Source organism: Acipenser ruthenus, chromosome 15, assembly GCF_902713425.1.
Source record: "Acipenser ruthenus chromosome 15, fAciRut3.2 maternal haplotype, whole genome shotgun sequence".
Taxonomy (NCBI): domain Eukaryota; kingdom Metazoa; phylum Chordata; class Actinopteri; order Acipenseriformes; family Acipenseridae; genus Acipenser; species Acipenser ruthenus.
In genome coordinates, this window is record NC_081203.1 from 25,089,118 (window position 1) to 25,104,157 (window position 15,040).

At 37.1% G+C, this 15,040-nt stretch overlaps 1 protein-coding gene across 4 annotated transcripts in view; it reads left to right on the forward strand.

The window, feature by feature from the left end:
* Positions 1-15,040, forward strand: part of LOC117422412 (chromatin-remodeling ATPase INO80-like) — a 46,731-nt gene that overhangs the window by 21,293 nt on the left and 10,398 nt on the right. For all 4 annotated transcript variants that reach the window (XM_034037407.3, XM_034037411.3, XM_034037409.3 and 1 more), the window contains exons 25-27: positions 1,529-1,669; positions 6,247-6,472; positions 12,866-12,993. In XM_034037407.3, coding sequence (XP_033893298.3) covers positions 1,529-1,669; positions 6,247-6,472; positions 12,866-12,993 — 495 coding nt within the window. The remainder of the gene's footprint in view (positions 1-1,528; positions 1,670-6,246; positions 6,473-12,865; positions 12,994-15,040) is intronic.

The following is a 15,040-nucleotide window of genomic DNA, read 5'->3' on the forward strand; positions in this document are numbered from 1 at the left end:
GTGTAACTGGAGATCCTCAGTCACTTCAGTGAATGTGACACATTTACTTACAGAACAGCGTTCCCTAGCTCTAACCTGGCATGTCAGGTACACTCTATACTGTCTAAACACATTAACACAAGCGTTTCTTTTTTTTTTTTTTTTACTGAAATCAAGACTTGACCAAAATGATGCAGAACGAACTTGTATAGGAGAATGATGGCTGAAATTTGAGTATGCACCCATTGAAATGTGTTTGTGGCTCCGATACACATTACTAAATATTAGCAGCTTGTCCAAGCACTCTTCTGTACAGATATATCACTATAGATATCTAATTAATTGTCTTCTTACAGTGCAAAAGAATGAAGTTTGGGGTTACTAATGGGGGATTTAGGAAAATGTTGACACAGTTCCACTTTGTAGAAATGTTAAGTCATTTACATTTTCAAATAAAGCAGTCCCAGGAATAGGACCTTAGGTTATTGTTCCATCTAAAATCTTGTAACACTAGGCTGGGACGTTGGCTGTGCTCTATATAACTGGAGAGAAGCTACTGAGTTACCACCTCCACTGACTTTCAGGGCTCAGACATAACCAGGACCAGCCCTGCTTAGTTTTGTGAGATACAATGTTAAGAATAATTTAAACATGATTTTAAGATCATGTTTAAGATCATAATTTTACACCAACCAAAATGTGTGAGATTGTATGTATGCATTGTTAATGAGCAGACTGGCATTCCTGGTCTTGGCAGAATCATTTTTTAATGCTGCCAGTAGGAGGCGCCCTTGTTTTACATTTAATACTCAAGCACAAGAGTAAGATTTCTGCTGACACACAAAATTACTAGTTTGCTCTTTCCCTTCTCTCTCACAAAAGCAAGGTCTTTTTCCCTTCGGGGGGAGGGGGGGGTTGGGGGGGTTGGGGGGGGGGGGGGGGGGGGGTGTGATGAGAATTCATAACAAGGTCATGCCTGACAAGTGCCAGTTCTGACAGGAATTGGCAGGATCACTTGCTGAATCGGCTTGTGTTTTGACCTGACTCGATCCCGACATAGTCTGGTAGACTGGGCTTCAAACTCCACCAGCGATGTGCTGAGTTTCCAGACCTCTGTGGCTCTTTACTGAAAGAGCTATCATACAGCTCTGTGTGTTTCCTCTGTAAAATAATTTGTTATATAGTTTTATTACATGTAAAACTATAAGAAATTTGTTAAGTAGACTAAAATTTTCAGCCATCGTCAGTGTTGCGTTGTAAGTATCCGTTTCTTGTCGTCGTGTGAAGATCTTGCACTTGTAATACAGATTAATTTATTAGCTAAACTGTCACACAACATGTTGTCTTTTTTAAATTAAACTCATTCTTTACTGTTAACTGCTTGTGTGTATTGTTTTTTATTTTTTATTGTAGTCATACTTCAAAAATATATATTTTATTTAATACACAGAGCAGGTACTTAATTGAGCAAGTTTTTATTCATGAGAATTTTCAGTGACCCATGGTATTACTGCCTTCATCTGAAATGTGGTTTATTTTTATTTTGCAGGACCTCATTTTCACTAGTCAGAGTAGTTTAGTTATGGGCCACGCAGACCTGGTTATACATCGAAGGAAATCGGCTACCTCAACCATCCGGCAATGCCAACGAACAGAACTTCCAAAATTCCTATTCAACTCTATACCACGGGTAAGGCTAACGCATGCTTTGGGGAAAGAGCATGCTTAATTAAAATATGTGAAACCGCAAAACGACCAATAAATGACTTCATGTTACTAGTTCTAGTTTTGTGTTGCTGCCTCAGCCTCACTTGCATAGTTCACTTCACTCAGTGTAATAGTTTCTATGTTTACTAAGTCTATTAGGATAGCCTATATGTATCTGCAATATTTGCTTTGTGGGTGGCTGTATGGGGTTGTTATTGCATCAGAGTACACCTGTCTAGGTATGCCAATATACCCTCTACACCTTGTTAATCTTTAGATGTTGTATAGCTTTTTGGTTTATTTTTTGTCAAACAAATGACTTAGTAAGAGGCAAGATTTGATAGAATTTGAAATCATGTAAGAATGGAAAACAGAAACCCAGCAATAAGTCACATCTCACAAAACATAACACATTTATCTAAACACCATAGCTACTTACATAAAAAAGAATGTGAGCTTTCATGGGTTATCAAATATGTTTCTCTAGTACTGAGGTGTAAAAGGTTAACCCTTCAGTATTGTGGCATACCATTTTTTGAGTGATTTGTGCTGGATTTGAGTAATTTGAGTGCTGAAAAGAAGCTACGTTTCCATGTTACTACAGATTGACTTGAGTTGTTTTATTGGCCAATAAAAGAGAAGTACATCCAGTTATAGTACTTCCCAGTTATAGACCATATTATGCTGCTGTAGACCATCTGGCTAATAGGCAGCATGTTAACGGAGTGCTTGGTTTTTCATTGCTTGTTGTGAAAGCAGTCAGTTTGGAGATACACGCCGTAGTAAATCAGTAAAAAAAAATACTGCCTTGGGAAGGCATTATGTGTGGCTCAGGTGTACTTGGATGTTGTATAACAATGATATCCTTATCTTGTAAACATGTGTTGGGTATTTGGTTGCGGCTGTTGAATCAAGTGTTGTATATAAAACAAGTCGTGTAAGATAATCCAGGAGCACGATGGCTGCTGTCTGCTGATATGTCCTGGCTACCTGTCTTTTGATAAATTGAATTTGATAACATTGCTGACTGTTTCTGTGGTGAAGGAGTGTGTTTGTATTAACATTAACATTTGTCATGTTCTTGTTTTTAACTTATTTTACTTTTAACCTGAAATTAGTGTTGCAGTCCACGGGAAGACATTGTAAAGCTGTGCCAAGGAAGGCCTGTTTTTTTGGCCTGTGGTTTTTATGAAAAATGTCCTGGGAAAGTCTGTCAAATAGGTGACCCTGTGACTATTTCAGAAAATTATCTGATGCTTGTCTATGGCTTTAATCTGTACCCTGAAACAAAATGCTGCTTTATAACATTGGTTCTTTGTGGCTCATCTGGTAGAAGCACAGCCGCGTGCTACCATGTGCAGGATGAGTCATATAATGCAGGTTTGCATCCTGGCTGTACGAAGTCACTGGTCTTCACTGGGGATTCCAAAGGAAGCGCTGCATTGGCTGTGGCGCTCTCGTGGGTTAGGGAGACAAAACCGGAAGGAATTCTTTCTCCTCATCGCACTGACATTTTTTCTTTTTTCAAAATGAAACATTAATGAAGTGACTTGTAATTGGACATAGGCTAACGAAGATTTAGGATCGTGACTAAAATCAATAAATCAAAATGGAATTCAGATTTAACAGGTTTACTTCTTAAAGCAACATCTCATTTAATGAATTATTGCAGGAAATCTACAATCATAATTCAAAGTGAATAAGTCCGGTCTGAAGAGGGCTTATTTCTCTTGGCAGCTGATTCTTTGGGAAAGCAAATTTTGACTTTTTATTATAATGACAGGAAACAATCTGACAATAAGTGCAATCTGAGATTAACAAATTGTGCGTGGTTTGCCCATCCAGAACCAGCAGAAATGATCTGTAACAGCGAGCTAGGGATTAAGTGCTGTGTCGGAAAGTCTTTCAACAGGATTTGAGGTGTGAGAGAGGGAAGCTACTGATGGATGAGCTGTGTCATTTCAAATTGTAGTTGTAGGGCTGAGAAGTGACATGTATTGAGTTTTATTACCCATGACGAGACCAGTGATCTGCAAACAAAGCTCATAAAACAGCTGCTGAACAGAAAACTGATGAATGATGAACTTTAACCAATTGGATACACTACCTTACTTTGTAGCACCAACCCATAATGCTTTATTAATTACAGGTTTGTGAATTTAACACATATCAGTGTGCAGTTTGGAGATGATTAAGCATGTAAAGCAGACATCTTCAGGCATATAAAGGCAGGTATTTAGAGAAAGATCTGCAACACAGCTCTGATTGAGCAATGATGGAACTGTGTTTTTATATATAAGGTTCTCAAAACCTAATCAGATTACCATCTCATTCCCACACATACCTCCTAGTAAACTCATGTCCTTATATAGTACTTGTAGTTTCTAGATGTCTAACTCCAGTTTGCCCAAAGCTGAATTTATTGTCCCAGTCTCCCAAGCTGAATGTGAACTCCCCAGGGACTCAGCACACAGTAGTAGCATAGGAAACAAGTCCTGTTGTCAACACCATCAAAAGAATAGATACAGAACTTTACTGCCCTGCTTAAAATATAGCGCTCGGCCTAGAAACTGTCACAAAGAGCAAGATGTACCGTATCCCTCATATACTATACATAAATCATTTTAGTGTGGGGTGTTTCTTATGCAATAAAAGCATACCATAAATTTAAAGGAAGTGCAAACAATTACATGTGTTAATAATAATTGGTAAAGCACAAGTATAAATAAAAACTAACAAATAATTGTCGTAGTATTTTTTAAATACTAAACAGTATGGTGGCCCTAAACTTGTAAACTATTTTTTCAATTTAAACACAATTATATTTTAGAGGAGCAAATATTTATGGTTTATAAACTTACAGGTACAGTAAATATAGATTTATGGAACAATTTGAGTGAAAGTGTTATTTTAGTATTATGTATTCTTAGAATCATATAGCAGTAGTAGTTTGCCAAAGCAACATAGGTAACCTAGTTTACAGCCTTAGAGAAAGGGACTTGACAAGGAGTGCCACTGCTTTATAATGCTGCTTTCTGTCTCTGCCCACGCTGGTAAATATTTGCTCTAAATACACTAGAGACATGAAGACTGAATTTAGAAACCTAATCTTTGTCTCGATGGCCATTAAATAGGGTTAATAAACCTGTTTAAGAACGATACCGGCAGATCAGACAGCTTGCCATGCACAAGTAATCACACTTTTACCACATTTGTGATGGCTGACATTATCCCAGCAATGCTAGCATAAAAAATGAATATGTCTTTATCATCTTAAAAAATATAAAATGTTTGAATGTTTAACATTATTATAAAAACATATATAATAATAATTATTTGTATCATTATTTTCAACAAGCATTCTATGAATGTTTAAGTATATTTCCATATCAAAGCTAAAGCTAAAACTTTTATTGAATTCATTCAACTCGGCAGACGTCGCCGCTTTAAAAAAGCAAACGGCTAGTGTAGGAGAAATAACTGCTCAGCAACAGACCAGTTAACTGTGCCTATTTCATTTTTGTGTGACTGGTTTCCTTACAAGACATTGACACGACTATATAGTAACATTTTGCGAAGTTACTTCGTATTGAAAGAGTTAATGTCAGTTTACCTAAACATACACTTCTGCTTTGCAACTTACCACACTTTATAAAGAACGTTTCCATACTGTACCTATCTGACCATGAAACAGTACTGTTCTACTTCAAATAGTTCCCATTATTGTAAAGAGAACACAATTGTTTTAGAACAGTCTGGAAGAGGAGATGTCTGCTTGACCCCTTCTTACTCCCTGTCAAGTGAACTCAATTCCAGGAAATTTCCCCTCAAAAGGTTAGCAGCCTGTGGGCCGCTGCTGGTTCGGAGGTGGACACTTAGCCTTTTCAGGTAAAGAACAGCCAAGCCATTCGAGGTCAACACTGGGCCATTTTCTTCAACTAAATAGATAAATGCAGAGATACCTGATTGCATTTATTGAAGGTTACTATTACAATGATATACATATGCAACAAAACATATACATATATATCTGAACTGTCCCAAGAGACAGCAAAACAGTAAATAAAACCTCAGTTTCAGTTCACAAACTGAAGCACTCTTTTTCAACTGGCAGCAATTACTGTAGACTCGCAAGCAAAGGGCTGGGAAGATAGAAACAACTGATAAACGGTAACGAGAAACGAGAAACGAGAAATGTACCTGCTAACCTACCTAAATGCCATTGCGTAATTACTGTAGCACACCGTGTTTTGCTTCAGTATGGTAATACAGCAAAAACAAAATCAGTTTTTTCCCAAAACAGGAATGAAGACAAGGGTGCGTTAGTCTTTAAATGTACTCTCAATTGATTAAAGTAGAAGAGTCCAAGTTAATGTTACAAAATTTAGAAATTGTTACTTAGTTGTTTTCTCCTTTTAAAAATATATGAATACCATGCCTCTTGTGTGTGTATGAATCTTTTTTTATATTGTTTTCCCCCTATTGTTGTCCTTTCAGTTGCTATTGAAAATGTTATGTTCAGATTTCTCAGTGCTTCTGTCTCTCTCTTGCTTTCTCTAGGTAACAGCAGTCCCTATGGATCAGTACTGTAATGACCGCAGTGCTGATTATGAGTGGAGGGTGACGAGAGATGGTGGGGGTCTCACTGTCAAGCAGTGCTTCTTGTACGGAGCTCCAGAGCTGGCAAGCAATTGGGTGGGGCACCGGCCGTCGTTTTTCCCTGAGAGCCCAGGAGGTGTGATGGCACTCTACCCGCGACACGGCTGGTCCTTCATAAGGATCCCAGGTATGACAGTAAGGGGTGGTCGAGCACCAGAGTTGTTATATCAGCAGAATTACTGTACAGAAAGGTGAGGGTGTAGTGGCTGTAATAGACAAATCCACTATTCTATTTGTTGGCCTTATGTTATAATCCTTTTTCTTGCTATTTCTGTAAAATATTCATCTTGTATAAGCAAAATGCAGTTAGACAATCATGAAATATGCCAGACTCTGAATTCCACTGACCGTGGAGAGTATGTAATGTTTTACAGCCCTCCTCTGCTGCATTTTCATGATTGGTAATTTAGTTACAAGCCACTTACTTTTTGATCAGAACATTGCTCAGAAGGGATTACAATTTATTTATAATGCTGCCTCTTTAAGGCCAGCTTGAAACATAAACAGTTTAGCCTTTGTGAAATGATCAAGATAAGTGCACAGATCTCTGAGAGGAAAAAACACCCACTCTGTGCCAAATCACTTGATCTTTCCCAGACCGGGCAAAAAATGTCTGTAAAAACTTCAGCAAGGTCACACCAAAGGCTGAGACCAAGGCAAGGGCGAGCTGGGGATTAGAACTATCCCACAACACTCCCGGCTCCAGAGAAGACTGTCGTCAGCTATTTTGTTATAATTTACTACATCAGGTGTGTCGAACTGGGATCCCACGGCCATTCAGACCCTTGTTAGGGACAAATGACGAAACCCAGTGCAAGAAGCTGTATATCTCTGTTACTAAAGAATGCTTAGAAACAGAAAAAAGTAATAAATTGACTGTACTTCACTTTGTGTTACAAAAACATGTTTTTAGGGGTCTGTTCAGTGAAATGGCAGCTCTGTAGTGCTTTGTTTGAATCTAAAGTGGCATTGGTCATCTGCTGAGGGGCCCTGCCTTTGGGACCATTTTGAACTTGAGATACTCGGGGTACTGAAGTAGCAGAATCCTGGACCTCTATAGGAGGGAAGCACCTTTGTAAATGTGTTGATCAAAGGATGCCTGGATATTAACAAGACTTTTTACACATACTTTAACAATAGTGTAGTTATAGAACTTAATTTAGTTGTTGCTGTTTTAAATTGAAGAGGAAATAAATGTGGTCTGCAATTAAGAAAACCCTAAAAAGAATCTTACCAAAAACGAAATGAAAAAAAGCAAGCTTGTGTTTTGTACACATTTATACAGCCACTCATGCATTTTTTACTCACATTCCCCTACACATTTGTATACAGACAAAGAGAAATACACACCTGTACAGTCTGAGATCAATTCTGCAGACCTTTATGAACATAAATAAATACTGCTCAAGTGTATTTTTGAAAAATATTAAAGCGTTTGTTTAATCTTTTCATTAAATAATAAAAGTATGTTGTTTTAGAACATTAATTAGGAGGGCTAAACAATCTTGTATACAGACACGCTTACAATAGCTTTAGATGTTCTTTTATTGCAAACTCCAGACCCAGATTCCAGAGTCATAGAAATCGTCTGAAAGCACGTTGGTACTCTCTCCAAGTCTGTGGGAAACATTTGGTTCCCTTCCTGTTCTTTGAAAGAAAAACGTGCTCCTGTAAAATAGCAGGAAATATCCTGATTCTTTTGAAATCAGCAAAACTTTGAGGGTTACATTGTTGTTTACAGTGAGAGCTTGTAAGGCTATCGTATTCGAAGCAGCAGTCTTCATTAATTTTAACTACAGTTTTTTCATGGAATTGAACTGGCAGAGTGTGGGGTTTTGAAATATTGAAATGTCATCACATTGCACACATTTCTAATTCAGTTTTGATTTACTAGTTTGCCAATCTTGAAATACGAGATTAGAATTGCCTAGAAATTTACCTCCCCCTGATCTTGTGTGGGTCACTTCCGTAAAACAAAAGCTTTAACAACTTGGGACTCGTAAGCTACAAAACGCCCCAATATAAGTACAAGTTCAGGAAAATTGATATTAGCCTACAGAACAAGTGTTTCCACGCTGTAAGCCTACTGGATTTAGTTACTTAATTATTTTGCATGTAACGTTAATTTAAAAAAATATCGCCTGACAAATGCAGACAATTAACACTTTGATTGCCTTATTAGTGCATATTATTAGATTAGTGACTGGAGCGGTCACGCCTTCCTTTTTGCGCGCAGTATGGGTTGCCCTTGCCACACAGTATTTCAAGTAACTATACCGCCATTTAGTGCATGAGGCCCTTTATACGTAAAGTATTTAAAAAAGCTAACACTTATTTTCTGTGTTGAGTATATTGAACATTCTGCTATATAAATAGCGAACTCGTTATAAATTAACCATAATTAATCTGTCAGTCAGATTCTTTACATTTACAGTGGTAGACTGGAGAAAACAGCAGGGAACTTGAATTTGAGAATTGGTTATATATCAGTAGAGTTCGTTTACAGCATCTGAACAGTAGATGGAGACATTGCAACTCAAATGTAGCTTTTTACCCCCCTGAAAAATCGATCAGTTTTTGAGTTTCTCAGAAGTGTGACTAAATTCTATTTATAGTGCTTATAGTGCAATGTTGTGCAATATTGCAGTGAAAAGCATTTAGAAAAAGTCAAATTGACTGCATAATTAACCTGAAGTTACAGTGTACTGTATTGCAGTAAAAGGAGGTGGCATATGATATGTCAATTTAAGATCTACAATGCAGCTAGTGTGGTAGTGAATTATAGGCTATGGAGCAGAAACCCCTTTTACCTGTGGAAGGCCAGTGATTAACCTGGCTCAGGCTTTAGAAGGACGGGGTTATACATGTGCCATTTATCTGCCATGATATGTATAAATAATGATGTGTATATGCTGACGCATGTGCTATTGTCATGGTTTCTCTGTGTTTTTGTTTATGTAGTTATCGATTTCAAACGTAAACGTTTTTGTGTTGTTGACCTTTGCTTCACTACATCAAGCTGTTTGCCAGGGGATCTACCGTCATCTTCCAGCCTTTGGTTTGCCTAAATGGAAACATGATTATTTTAATAATATTATGTATAATAAAACAGAAATTGCGTGTCTGCCATTTCCAGTAAGTAGTAAACACCCGTTCTGGTGGATTTTTAATTGGGTCAAACACCGGTCATTTGTTTGCATAAGACATTAAATTACGTGATGTTCCAGAAAGATTGTTTTGGGTATAAACAGTTTGGTTTAGCTAAATGATGCTTAGAACAGTTTACTGTACCCATAGAAAGGGTGTTTGTATAGAATTGAAACCTCGAGAAAAAGATGAAACTCAAATTGGTCTATTACGACAATTGAATAAAATGTGTTTCAGTCATTGCTTAATTCCAGAGTTTTAAACAAATGCTGTATTCTATTACAGTTGTAAGTCATGCAGTGTGATGGTAAAATATGTTCCATTGGAGAGAATGCTAATCTGAAATGGGCTGTATGTAGAGCACACTTTTGCAGGACTGTTACAATAAAGTTACAGACAGCACTGAATCTTTCATTTTAAAATCTTGGGAACTGGGCATCGTCATAACATTTTGACTTCAGCTTCAAACTATGCCTGGTAGACAGTGTTATTACTGTGGCTGGACTGCATGATATTTACACATTACGTTATGCTGTATTTCATCATCAAAACCTAATACAATTACACACAACCCAGATTGCAGTCCCTAATGATGTTAATTAGATGACTTTTGATGGTGAAGCATGATACAGTTTGTATTGTCTTTTCTGTCTGAAGCTTGCATGCCATATTGTTTATAAATGTGTTCCTACAGGGCAGTATAATGGAATGAATCAACAGCAGCAGTTTTATATCTGTGCATGTGCTATAACGTACAGTATGTATTGTGATTGTATCCCTATGGGGCTAAATACTAACAGAGAATGTTTGCATGTGTGATCATTTACTGTTCAAATTAAAACAACATTCAATCAAATAAAAAAACATACGATGTTGGCTTGTATTAATATATTAGTTCAGGATTTAATTTTGTTTATTTATTTTATTTATTTATTTATTTATTTTAAGTAATCTGTTAGTTACAAGTTACTTAAACAAAATTGTTACAGTAGTTATTTTGAAAAAAAAAAAATAGTTACAGTTATAAATAGTTCCTTCTCAGGCACAGTTTACATTTTTTTCCGGTTTGGTCAGGTTGCAGCTCAAAATATTATTTGAAAATCCAGCTATCAAGCCCACTCGTTCCCTCCTCTGAAGTAATTTTCTAGATGATATGAAAAGTGCATTCATGTGACATTTAAGTTTTGATTCTATATACACAGTGTATATATAATTCAACACATACAAACACATACAAAATGAGTCAAGTTTGGAAGGATGAGCCGAATCTTACCCACCCCCCAATCTCTCTTTGTACATGGTCATATATGTATTTGCGCCACAGTGTTAAAAAAATAAATAATAATGATGAGAGAAAATTAAATGCGGTATGATATACTACTTACAGGGATTCTAGATTCCATGTAATTGCACTAATGTGCTTTTTAGAAAGGTAGGTTATAGGTTTTAGATGTGCCTCTGTCCTGAAGATGATTTATTACAGAAGCCTTCGCTTCATTAAGGCTCTAATTTGTTCCTTTATGACACAGCAAGCGAGTGACCTTCACCCCCCCCCCCCCCCCCCCCCCCACTGACCTCAACAGTGTGGAAAGAGGTCCGGGTTCATTAGCAGTACACATTTGCATGCAGGTGGGGAAGACAGAAGCTGCACAGATTCAAACTTTATGAAAAAATCTCAAAACAGAATCCCATTGAAAAAAACAGCCCAATTTTGCAACAAGCTTCTTTGTTGCATTGTGCAAGTAATATCAAGGTATTTAAAACTTCAGTGTTCACTCAGAATCAGAGAAATATAATTTTCTTTACGCAAAAGTAAAAAGAAAACAGCACAGCTGCAGCAATGATACGAGTAGAAAGCCTTTACCATTAATAGAAACATCTGGACTCTAAAAGGATTCTCTAGTCAAACACTATTTATTTAACCCTGTTGTAAGTTTATGTATATTTTTTAAAACATGAATTGAATGTATTGCAAATCAGACATCTTGTAATCACTTCTTACAAATTAGAGTGCTTTATCTAATGCATGAGTGGGCTTGTATGAGTGTTAATAGGCTCTGTTGCTACTGTAGCTTGCAAAACTATTCACAGCAGGGAGATAACTGTTCTGGATTGACCTCATGAGAACTGGCGAAGCAGCCACGACTGTCTGTTGCATTGGCCAGTTACATTTGTCAGAGAGAGAGAATAATGTTATTGTAGAGGAGTGAAAAGATTGTTGGGTAAAGGCATTTTGTATTAACCACCAGCTCTACAAAAATCATCATACATTTATCCCACTCTGGTTGTGTACAGATGCTTTACACCTATGAAGAGAATCATTTATCCAGTTGCGATGAAACTTTGTTAGATAAAACATTCTTTAGCACAAGGTATTGATAAAAACGTGGGTGTATATGGAGGTGCCTGTCTGTCTGTCTGTCTGTCTGTCTGTCTGTCTTTACATACAGTATTGTACACATGTCTTACTTCCTGCTTACAAAATCAGCCAATGGTGCCAAATTAGCGCTCTTTTTTGGTTGGTCTTGTGAAGAGTGGTCTCTTTGAATGGGAGTTCTGTTGAGGCAGTGTGCTCCACATGAGACCAGCACAGCTGTTAGATAAAGAGTGGTTTTCAAGTGCTTTGGCCTGGGTCAGCTTCACATTCAAGGTCTCTGATGAGGCCCTTCATCAACCCGTGCATAACCTGACCTCCCAACGCAAGGTCCCCAACATTACAGTATCTGTGTTGTATTGGAAATATACTCAATGAAGTTTTTAGTGACATTATATATTTATGGCAGTTACTGCCATAAAAACCTTTATGAAAAAAAAAAAGTGCATTTATTTTCTTTTGGGAAATTTAACATTTATTCATAAATTCCTCAAGTCAGGTTATTGTAATATGACCATTTACATCTGTCAAAAAAGTCTCTTTGAATTATTATCTCCCACTTGGAATGCATAAGTGTATGTATGTGCTTTACATATATCCAATTGAAAATACAACTTTGACATTCTTTAGCACAAGAGGGTTTCTGAATCTGGGAATATATATCTGTTGGTCCGTGTATAGATTTGTACAGTAGTTCATGATGCTCTTTTTCATGAAACTGATATTGTATGTCACTGAAAAAATATGCATTTGTGGTGAAAATGACCTGGAAGTATATACAGTAAAAGTGTACGGTATTGCTGCACAACCCTTGAAAGGGGGAGATCAGCTGCACCTTTAACACTGTCCAATAAACCCTATCTATACCTCTATCCTATAATATTTATTCAGAACTGGATATGCCCTAAAGAAGTTCACACAAAAAGACAAGTGATGAATTATTGCAGGTATTCAGTATGATTAACAGTGTGGTTTTTTTTTTTTTTTGTTCCTGTTCAGACAAGGAGACTTTGATTACAGACAGTGGGAAGTTGCACACTCTGGACCTGCTCTTGACCAGGCTGAAATCCCATGGACACCGAGTCCTCATCTACTCCCAGATGACCCGAATGATAGACCTGCTGGAGGTAAATGCAATGCATTGCAATGTCATATATTATTCTTTAGCGCCTTTCATGTAAAGTGTGGTGTATCCCTAGTTCCCTTTTCCAGTGTGTTTCCGATTTATGTTTTCCCACTAGATGTCACTGTATTAACATTAACAAGTTACAATTTCAAGTAACTTTAACTGTAACAGATTTCTTTTTAAAAGTAACTTCCCAACACTGTTAATAGCGAATGGCACAGCTCTTTTGCTTTCAGAATCATGAACCTATAAGAGGGATGCACCTAAGTAATTGATAGCAGTATAGACATTGTAGCAGTAGTATAAACACTTATGGAAATATGGTGTAGAACATACATGTTTCACATGGGTTTGTAGTTTAACCTTTTCATTATACAATATTCAGTGATATCTATTCTGAGCTGTTAAAAGTCCAGAATTGTTAGTTTGGTTCACTGCACTGACACCATGCAACTCATTTTTGGAGCCTTGTCAAGAATTTAATAATCAAAGAATGCAGTAGGTTATATAGTAGAAACCAAGACTTCCTTGAGGGAGTGTTGCAATTTCTGTACATTTCCAATGACTACATATTTCTCTTAGTTAGGGATATATTGTTCAACTGAAACCAGAAAAACCCTTATTTGAAGGTGTATAAGAACCAACCAGTACTGTGGTTTAATTTCTGCAATGCTCTGGTTTCTATTTAAATTAGCCATCTTTCTCAACCGCCATGTGGAAGCAAATATTGATTTAACAGAACAATCCTCAGTTCAACAGAGCATTGTTTGCAGTAAATATGTCCTTAGTGGAAAAGCTCATGAAACAATGGAAGCATCAGTTCACAGCAGTGAAAACCCTACATTATCAATGCAGTAACTTTAAAATTCACCGTCGTTAATTTCTCTCTCGTGATTGGCTGAATGAGACACAGTTATGGGTTTACAGTATCTAAACTAGCTATGTATTTGCATGCTGAGGTGTCTGCCTATCAGAGATTTTCTGAGGATTTTACACTGACCTGCCAAGTTTTTAAAACTGGAGGCACACAATTCAAACAAGTCTTGTCAGCCAGTGACACGCCAGCTGTTGATATCAATTTATTTTCATGCAGTAATGCAGTAAATGGTGGCACTAATCACTCTGTTCTCCTCTGGTGGCTATTTTGCTGCCCAGTAACAGTGATAGCGCATCTGCTGTGGTGAATAAAGTACCACAATAAGATTTAACAGTTTAGACCATACATTGACCATCACCGGTTTGTCTGTATCTCATCTAACCATTTTTATACTACTGAATAAGCGAAGGTATCCAATTAAATTGGTTCCAGGAGTCCATCGGATGTCTGAGGGAGTCATTATAATACATTGTAGTTGCTTTATTAACGTTGGGGCATTATAAATTAATCATGTCAGCTACATCAAAGTACACTACTGCATGCATACTATAAAAAAATAATAGTAATTGTATGTAAAAATAATGTGATATCTTGTAACAATTGTTAGTTGCCCTGGAAAAGGGCGTCTGCTAAGAAATAAATAATAATAATAATATACAAAGAAAATCTGTGAAAAGTATTGGACAATTTACAAGAGAGCATTTCAAAAATTCTATGCAATCATAAAGATTTTTGAGTTATGCTGTCTTTAATGCAAGGATTGTAGAAAGGGAGTTGATTTTTTGTGATATAGATATGGTTTCCGTAGACTCTCTTTGCAAGTTAACCGGGGTGTGTCATTTAATCAGATGGAAATGACCAATTTGACCATATGTTCTGAGAAGATGTTTTTCTTCTCCCTGACACCCTCTTGCCCTCTGCAGAACAGATTTATCGGTGTGGAAAATGGGTAATTACTGTGGCATCAACTGCAGAGAGCAGGCAGCTGAGAGAGAGAGCTGCAAGGCAGCAAGCGATGAATCCCTACATAAGTCTGAAAGACATTAATATTGCATTAAAAAGATGTTATGCAGACTTATTTTAGTGATCAGGTGCCGATGTAATTACCACCCTTTAACTCTGTATTAATCCTGCTGGTGCTTTCAACCAGGAGTGATGTATTGACCTTGAC